Raw genomic sequence first — 9,152 nt, 5'->3', positions numbered from 1 at the left:
TGCTCTCCTCTAACCACTGGAATGACAATAATGGCCTAACACAGCACCATCTGAAACCTCCCATGGAGGAAAAAGGTATAATGAACAGTAATATCTTCACCTGTAATCAGCAATAACAATGAAGCACTTTGCAAATCCTGCAACTATCTTCTCCTGTGTCAAGCAGCCACTGCAAGGGGGAAAAAATAAAGACAAAACCAGACAACATCAGACTGCTCCTCACTGTGCCTAATGGCCTTGAAGTCCAGTCCTCTCCATCATGTTCTTGCTGGTTTTGGTGCTGGCATTGCCCCACACCTTATCCTCCTTATCCTCACCCCTCACTTTGTGCCCCTTGTCCCTGGCAGCCTTGGCCAGGAGCCATCTCCCCTTGTGGGTGCACACACAGCCCTGCACAGGATCCTCTCCAGCCCACCCCAGAGACACCCACAGCCACACAAGGATGCTCAGAGCCCCCACCACCAGCTCTGGGACAGACAGACAGATGGACAGCAAGGCTCACCCGCCACCTTTGATAAGGTTGAGGTCAGAGTCCACCTCATCTGCTCCATCGATGGCAACATCAAGCTGTGGGAAGAGGAGAAAATTGGTGTGGAAACCCCTCCTGTGCAGCATCCAGGCCCTGCTCCTGGTGCAGCTCCAGGGGTGGTGGGTCCCAAGCAGCAGTCACAAATGTCACCAGAGCAGGGAGCACCTTGGTGCCAGCCTGAGCAGAGTGTCTGATGGGCCACCCAAGGATACCCTGAGACCACCCAAGCCCCTCTAAAAACCACAGGCATGTGAAAGCAGGAGGAAGAGAAACCCAAACCAACTGCTGGCCTGAAAGGCACATCTCCTTTATCCTCTGGTGTCATTTAAGGACCAGCGTGCAGGGTTTCCTAGGAAAAATCTTTGACAGTTCAGCAATATCCCTGCCTCAGGCCTCATCTTGGAAGAGATGCCAAGCACCTGGAGGCAACAAAACCAAGCAGCCTTCTTGCCATCTAAAAGGACAAGAACTAGGAGAGAACTTGGGGGAAAAATAAACTAAACCTGTTAAAATCATAGAATCATTAAGGTTAGAAAAGGCCTCTAAGATCATTGAGTCCAACCACTCAACAAACCCTGCCAGGTCCCCACTAAACCATGTCCCTAAGCATCACATCTACATGTTTTTTGAACACTTCCAGGGATGCTGATTCCACCACTGCCCTGGGCAGCCTGCTCCAGTACTTGACCAACCTTTCAGTGACGAGATTTTTCCTAATATCCGATCTAAACCTCCTGTAGCAAAACTTGAGGCCATTTCCTGTTGTCCTAACTCAAATTCTCACTCCTGTTCTGCAGTGTGGCTGCCCAAACTCAGCCTCAGGGGAGGACAAAGGAGCCTGGACACTTTCTGAATGACCAGCTGAGAGGAAGGTCAGGTGAGGTCTCAGCTCCATGGTCCCACTTACCTCTGGATTTCGGTCCAAGTCACTCAGTGTTAAGCCGTTCTGCAGGATCAGCTGACGGGCCTGTGCACCAAGAAGACAACAAACACCAGTTACCAGTGGCAGGAAAGGAAAACAGACTCATGGTGTCACTCTCTAGCTGCAGCAAGGACGGAGCCTCCCTGGGAGAGCTCCACTGCTCCACTCTGAGCTGGTGGAGAGGCTGCAGTGGGAACACACAGCAAGGAGAAATTGATGTTTCCAGAGCAGAGCAGTTTAATCAAAAGGAAATCCTGCTGCTGATTTAAACTAAAATGCTCAGACGGTGCAACAGGACTCCTGGGTTTGGGTCTCTCCATACTAAATAGCAGGAGGCCTCATCAGCTTGGTGGGAATCACTTGCATCAAGCAGATATGGAATTTTAAATCCTACGTTGTTTCAGCTTGGACATCATTCTCCCTCACACTCATCCAGCCCTTCTTATCTCCTTCAGTTGAAAAATGGGACCAAGAAAATTAAATATTTACACCACAGCAATGTGGAACTAACAAAGAAAATATTTTTCATATTGGAAGTAAGCTAAAAAATAAACAAACAGAAGCATAACTCGTGGGAAAAGTGTGGGAAGCTGCTGAAACAGCTACACCCAGCTACTTGGTGGCTCCGATCTATGGGAAAAGTGTGGGAAGCTGCTGAAACAGCTACTTGGTGGTTCCGATCTTCGTTTCCTGCAGTGGCCGTGTGTTTCCCTCTAGTGGTAACGCAACACAGGGCACCCAGAGCTGCCCTTGGCTCAGTCCCTCAGCTTAAACAGGGAGTCACAGAATCGTCTAGGCAGATTTAGTAACATGAAGTCCAGCCATTAACCCAGCACTGCCCAGGCCACCAGGTCCCCAAGTGACACATGTCTTTTACATCCCTGCAGGGATGGTGACTCCACCACTGCCCTGGGCAGCCTGTTCAGTGCTCGACCACCTTCTCAGTTTCCTTAATATCCAATCTAAACCTCTCCTGGCACAACTTGGGGCCATTTCCTCTTGTCCTGTTATTTGCTGCTTGGAAGAAGAGACCAACCCCCACGTGGCTGCACCCTCCTGTCAGGGAGTTGTAGAGAGCAATAAGGTTCCCCCTGAGCCTCCTCTCCTCCAGGCTGAGCCCCCCCCAGTGCCTCATCACACCTGTGCTCCAGACCCTTCCCCAGCTCTGCTCCCTTCTCTGGACACACTCCAGCCCCTCAGTGGCTTTCTTGTCCTGAGGGGCCCAGAACTGGACACAGCCCTCAAGGTGTGACCTCACCAGTGCCCAGCACAAGGGGACAATCACTGCCCTGTTCCCCCAGCCACACTATTGCTGACACAGGCAGGGGCCGATGGCCTTGCCCACCTGGGCACATCTTGCTTGGCTCATGTTCAGCCACTATTGATCAGCACCCCCAGGTCCTTTTCTGCTTGGCCACTTTTCAGCCACTCAGCCCACAGCCTGGAGCTCTGCAGGAGGCTGTTGTACCTAAAGTGCAGACCCAGCACTTGTCCTTGTTGAACCTCAGAACCACTGGCCTTGGTCCATCCATCCAGCCTGTCCAGATCCCCTGCAGAGCCTTCCTGCCCTCCAGCAGATCAACACTCCCACCCAGCTTGGTGTCATCTGCAGAATCTCTAACTGGTTGAATTTTCTATGTTACAAATCATTATTCAAGCGATACTCCCTCCTTGCACAGACTCTGCTCGAGTCCAAACTTGCTACCAGGCTGCAGCTAGACCAAGAAACCCCAGTGCAATAGCCTGGATGAGCTGATTCCCCTGAATTCTACCCACTAACACTAACACAGTGCATCAGCCACAGGTATTGGCAGCCCAGAAACATTAGAATTAGCAGGTGGCACTCCTGGCAATGAGATATGACTTGAATAGTTTATCATGGCATTTCATAGCATGCAGTTTTAACACCCATGGGCTGTGGGGCCCTAAGGACCCACAAAATGTAAGGAATAAAAATCAGTGGGTTGGCATTCATCACATGGTGCCCACGTAAGGCGATTTCAGGGATCTGGGAAATGGAAAGCATTGAGAAACACTGTGCTGCACATGCAGGCCAGACCCTGAACAGGCTTAGAGTCAGCGGTGTGGCAACAAGGTGGCTTGGCTCTCTCCAGGCTCTGCTTGCAAGGCAATGGGAGCAGTGGGAACCAAAAGCAGATCTCCCATAACTGAGGGAAAAGTGGTGGTAACTGCACAGCACTTGGCAGGAACAGTCCCACTCCGTGGGACTCTCAGCACACGGCCTGGTGAAAAGAGACAACGCAAACGCCAGGGGACAGATACTTACCCTGATCTAGCTTTACTCATGGTGTTGGATTAATGACCTGACAACAGGGAAGGGAGGAGTATAAAAGCCCACTGAAACCAACTCTTCCTTGCCAGTGACCTCAGGCAGCCATCTACACCTGTGCATAGTGAAAATAAAATGCTGTTTTGCTGGCCCGGGAACACGCCACTCAGAACTGGTTGAGGTCTAAGAGACTGCAAAAGATACAAGGCAGCCCTGTGTTGGGAATTTTGGCTCCTGCAAGTGTATGATCTCTCTCTTCTCTTTAACAGCAACCTTTTTGTTTTACTGGTAAGAAACTTGGTGATGTTAAATGAACTACGACAACATTTCAAGGCAGGACAGGCTCCAGCCCATGCTCACTACAAGAGCTTCATCAATATTTTCTTTAAGAACTAATGACTGAACTCAGAGCACTTCTCCTAGATTCAAAGGGGACATGGCATTTCAGGATGGGAATCATTTTAGACTTTAGATCAAAGACAGACTCTCACCACAGTCTATATAAGCAATGGAAGTACTGATATAGGTTAATTTTTTATCTTTTTTCACTTTCTGGCCTTTGCAGCACCTTGCATTGTACCCCAGCTGGCCACTGGCTGTTTGCAACAGCTAGGAAGAGAGAGCCCTGTCACCCCCACACTTAAACAACTGCAGAGCAAGAGGATGTTAAGTTTTCCTAAGATTTTAGGATAATTCAGGTTGGTCTCTATCCCACCTCCAGGTGAAAGCAGGGTCAGCTCCAAGGTTGCTCAGGGCTTTACCCACCCAGTCCCTGAAAACCTCACAGGACAGGCTCTGCCCCACCTGCCATGCTGCCTGACTGTCCTCATGGTGACAAGGTGGTGACAAAAGTACAGTCCCCAGGTCCACACCAGGACCATGAGAAGGACACATGCCCAATTCAGTATTGCCACCCAGCCTTGAAAAACCCTCAGGTGATCCCCATCACGTCACCTCTCCCTGCCCAGAGGGAGGGAACAGAGGCAAAGAGACCAAAGCCAATTGCCAAAGGCATGGGAGATGCTCAGAAGCTTCCCCAGCAGCTCTGTATTCCACCACCAAGCCAGGTTCTCCCTCTCCCTCCAGCCCCCTCAGCATCTAGCTTGGTATGAACCAATTCCTTCAAAGGCTGCACAGCAAACAAGAGGTTAAGCCAATTTCTCTTCTGCAATTTCTTATCAAATCCAGCTGATGCACTTGAAGTTCCCTCTGAAAACACAAGAGCTTGCTATTATTCTTTACAGCTGTCAGGGCTGATACAGACTCCAAGGAGACAAAGTGTCTCCAGTGAGCTTTGCACTACGAGTCTGGTTCACCACTAAGCAGCATTTTCCCACAACTGGGATCCAGAGAAAGCCCCGCACCAACCCTGACACAACCAGCCTTACCACACTGGCTCAAAATATACTTCCCAGCCCTGAGCTCAGGTAAGGCTAACACAGCACCATCACCTTCTTTGTGAGGTCTATCTGCAGGGCTGCACCACGTCTGCTTTCACTGGTGGTTTTGGTTAATTCACACCACTGTGAACCACAGAGAGGCAAGGTGGCCTCCCACAGCCCAGGGAAGATCCCCTGCAGGAGTGTCTGGACTGGCAGGAAGCAAAGGAGGAAAGCACTTACCTGAAAGGATGTAGGGATGCAGACAATTGCCAGGTTCTCCTCCTTAACTCGCTCAGCTGCAGGAAAAAAGCAGAAGCCGTGGTTTGTTCATTGCACAAGGTAAAAACACAGCAACTTTCACTTTAAAAAAACCTCAGTTCAGAGCAGCCCCTCTGATTCACTGCAATTACTTGCTTGGCTTGCAAATAACTCAGTCACGCTCGAAATGCAAACAGGTGTCACTCTCCATAGGCTGAGGCTCAGTTTCAACAGTCAGAAATGTTTAAACACCCACTCTGGCCCAGCCCAAGCCACCATGAGCCATTAACCTTTACGTCTCCAGCAGCAGAGGAGCCCATCAGCAAATCCTCACCTGGGAAATCGGCCCCATCCCCTCTCTCACTCCATTAGACAGGATTTTGCTGCTCTCCATGTAAACACAGAGCTCCAGCAGCTGTCTGAAAGGTTTGCTGGTTTGTTGCCCTGGGGACATCACATTAATTTATTATAGAACATTTAAATATATGGCAGGGAAAGGACTAATAAAGTACAGTATTCCATTAAATGGAAGGAAATATTTCCTCCCCCAGGCTAACCTCAAATGACTAAGATCTATTACTAAGGTATCATTATGGACAAAATGTTATTTTAGTAATTACAATACTCAGGCACAAGCCAACAGCCCAAGAGTCAGCAAGAGCTCCTGCACCAGAGCAAGCACACGAGCTACATGCTGCAAGGTAGCGCTGCTGCTGGAAGGATGGAACATGCAATCCATGAGGCTGGATGTTGTTACAAGCCACATCCCAGTTCTAAAGCAGTCAGGAGACATGAAAAGCCAGAATTTGCAGCCTGGAACAGCCACTCCTCTTCAAATACAATAGCCATTTATTTAGAGACTGATTCTGTGCTCAAGGAGGGAGTGGTTGCAGTACTGAGCCAAGCCCAGAAGGCTGAACAGCAGCTCCCAGACAATGAAGTGCATCACACACACAGTGTGGGGCCAGATGGGTGCCAAGGGGCAGCCCCAGCCCTGCCATGTCCCTGCACAGTGAAGGGCTGGGCTGTGATCAGAACTCAGCCTGCTCTGGGCTGCAGGACAGCTTTGCCTGAGGGAGCTAGAGGTCACCAGGGGACTCCCCAGACAGGCAGAGCCACCCAGGCAGGACACACTGAACTGTGCTGCCCAGGGAAGTGGTGGAATCTTCATACCTGGAAGTGCAGATGTGGTGCGGTCCCTGTGGTTTGGTGGTGAACTGGGAGAGGGGCCCTGAGGGCACAGACACGGGGCTCCCCTGCCCCTGCTCAGCCTCGTTCCCATGGGTTGGTTTGTGTTCCCTGCGCGGGCAGAAGGACCCTTGGTCCCGTGACTGGAACAGTTCCTCGGCAGAGCTCCGGCCATGCGGCTGGAGAAATAAACATCTCTGAAACAGCTATCAAGAATCTGTCTGTCAGGGAAAGGACTAATAAAGTACAGTATTCCATTAAATGGAAGGAAATATTTCCTCCCCCAGGCTAACCTCAAATGACTAAGATCTATTACTAAGGTATCATTATGGACAAAATGTTATTTTAGTAATTACAATACTCAGGCACAAGCCAACAGCCCAAGAGTCAGCAAGAGCTCCTGCACCAGAGCAAGCACACGAGCTACATGCTGCAAGGTAGCGCTGCTGCTGGAAGGATGGAACATGCAATCCATGAGGCTGGATGTTGTTACAAGCCACATCCCAGTTCTAAAGCAGTCAGGAGACATGAAAAGCCAGAATTTGCAGCCTGGAACAGCCACTCCTCTTCAAATACAATAGCCATTTATTTAGAGACTGATTCTGTGCTCAAGGAGGGAGTGGTTGCAGTACTGAGCCAAGCCCAGAAGGCTGAACAGCAGCTCCCAGACAATGAAGTGCATCACACACACAGTGTGGGGCCAGATGGGTGCCAAGGGGCAGCCCCAGCCCTGCCATGTCCCTGCACAGTGAAGGGCTGGGCTGTGATCAGAACTCAGCCTGCTCTGGGCTGCAGGACAGCTTTGCCTGAGGGAGCTAGAGGTCACCAGGGGACTCCCCAGACAGGCAGAGCCACCCAGGCAGGACACACTGAACTGTGCTGCCCAGGGAAGTGGTGGAATCTTCATACCTGGAAGTGCAGATGTAGCACTTGGGGTGTGGTTTGGTGGTGAACATGATGGTGCTGCATCGGATTTGAGGATCCTGGAGGTCTTTTCCAACCTTAATGATTCTGTGATTCCTCCTCCGTATCCAAGCAAGGCCCCCAAGGACAACAGGGCTGATCCTGCACTCCCAACCTACCATGGCCCCCACAGCTGCTCTGCTCTGCATGCAAGGACATTCAAAGTTCAGCACCTCCACACACAGATCTAGGGCTGAGAGTGCCCTGCAAAGGAACTTTAAACTTCTGCACCCTCTGTAATGAGGCGTGACAATAATTACCCTCACACTCACTTTGCAAGACCGCATTTGCCTCACTCGAATATTTTGCTGAAATTTTCTCAATCACGCCCTGAGCAAACCCCTGCACCTGGAGCGAGCAGGTAAACCTGGCTGTGGGGTACATAAATAAAATCCAGCAGGATTTCACATTCCTCATTTTCATTACACCTCAGCAGGGCCCTCAGTGTGAATCACGTGGATGTGTGGAGCAAAAGGAGCCACAGGCAAACGGGTTAAAGGAAGCAGAGCAGCTGCATGGCCCCGAGCCACACAGCAAGTCAGCACTGGGCAGAGCTGGGCAAAGCTGGAACCAGACCAAGGAGCTCAGCTCCAGTTTGTGGTGGGTGCCAGTGGAGTGCTTTTCCTGGCTGTGTGGGGAGAACAGGTGGCAAATCATTACCTCCTCAGGACTCTCAGGCAATAAGTTTGGAGCCCAACACCCAGTTTTAACCTTCAGCTTCAAACAGGACATAGCAGTCAGTGAATAGACCTGAGGCATCAGCTTTAAGTCAGCATGCAGGTGATGTAGGGTGCTTTTTAAGTAGTTGGGGCAGATGGAAAAAGGGACTTTTTGTGGTGGAAGGGACAGGAAGGGGATTAGGACCGTACCTAATCGTTGCACCGCATGTACAATCGTAGATCCGCTTCCGATCCCAAGAACTTGATTGTTCTGCAAATCAAAGAGAGACAGAGCAATGCTGTTACTGGAGCCTCCAGATTGTCCACTTTCCCCAGTAAAATTGCCATTATAAACACATGCAAGAGGAGCCTTGTCCAGGGATGCACGTGGACACAAAATCTCAGCACTCCACAGGCAAGGAAGGGAACACACTGTGCCAGCGAGGGCATGGCCATGGTGTGCAGCCAAGGGATTTTAATCAACTCTCCCTCTCATTAAGGGACATGTGCTTGCTAATTACCAGCACGGTCCGATCTCAGGGTGTTCCAAACACACTCACTGGTGGTTGCTGGCATTCCATGAAAGCTCTCCTGCCGGAAAGCTGTGAATTTCAGACAATACCACAGAGGAAGAAGGGGAAACAGCCTCAAGATAAAATCTCCCAAGGAAGCCACACAGTAAAAGGCTGGGTTTGCTGCCAACCATATCGTTAGTAAACAGCACAGATGCACCAGCAGCCAAAGCAGAGAGCACAGCAGCTGTTCCTGTGAATAATAAAAAATGTTTTCCAAAACAGAGTGTAAAACTGCCTATAGGAGAGTCCAGCAAAACTTGGAAGGTGGGTGAGCCTGACAGCATGTGCTGAAGAGGATGAAATTTTAACCACAGCTCCATCCTGACCTTTCTTTGCATATTGTCTGGCTTAAGAAGGATGACTGCCCTGTCACCCATAACACAGAT

The 9,152-nt window shown here is 50.3% G+C and overlaps 1 protein-coding gene across 1 annotated transcript in view; it reads right to left on the bottom strand.

Moving 5' to 3' along the window:
* The window catches only part of RPIA (ribose 5-phosphate isomerase A), a 13,186-nt gene extending 4,524 nt beyond the window's left edge, over positions 1–8,662 (bottom strand). Inside the window, 6 exon segments of the mRNA XM_008645116.2 lie at positions 101–169; positions 503–567; positions 1,437–1,496; positions 5,364–5,419; positions 8,402–8,507; positions 8,510–8,662. Of these exon segments, the coding sequence (XP_008643338.2) occupies positions 101–169; positions 503–567; positions 1,437–1,496; positions 5,364–5,419; positions 8,402–8,507; positions 8,510–8,647 (494 nt within the window). The 5' untranslated portion in view covers positions 8,648–8,662.
* Positions 8,663–9,152: the final 490 nt, after the last annotated feature.

This window comes from Corvus brachyrhynchos, unplaced genomic scaffold, assembly GCF_000691975.1.
Source record: "Corvus brachyrhynchos isolate BGI_N302 unplaced genomic scaffold, ASM69197v1 scaffold80, whole genome shotgun sequence".
Lineage (NCBI taxonomy): Eukaryota > Metazoa > Chordata > Aves > Passeriformes > Corvidae > Corvus > Corvus brachyrhynchos.
This window is presented reverse-complemented; position numbering and strand designations above follow the sequence as displayed.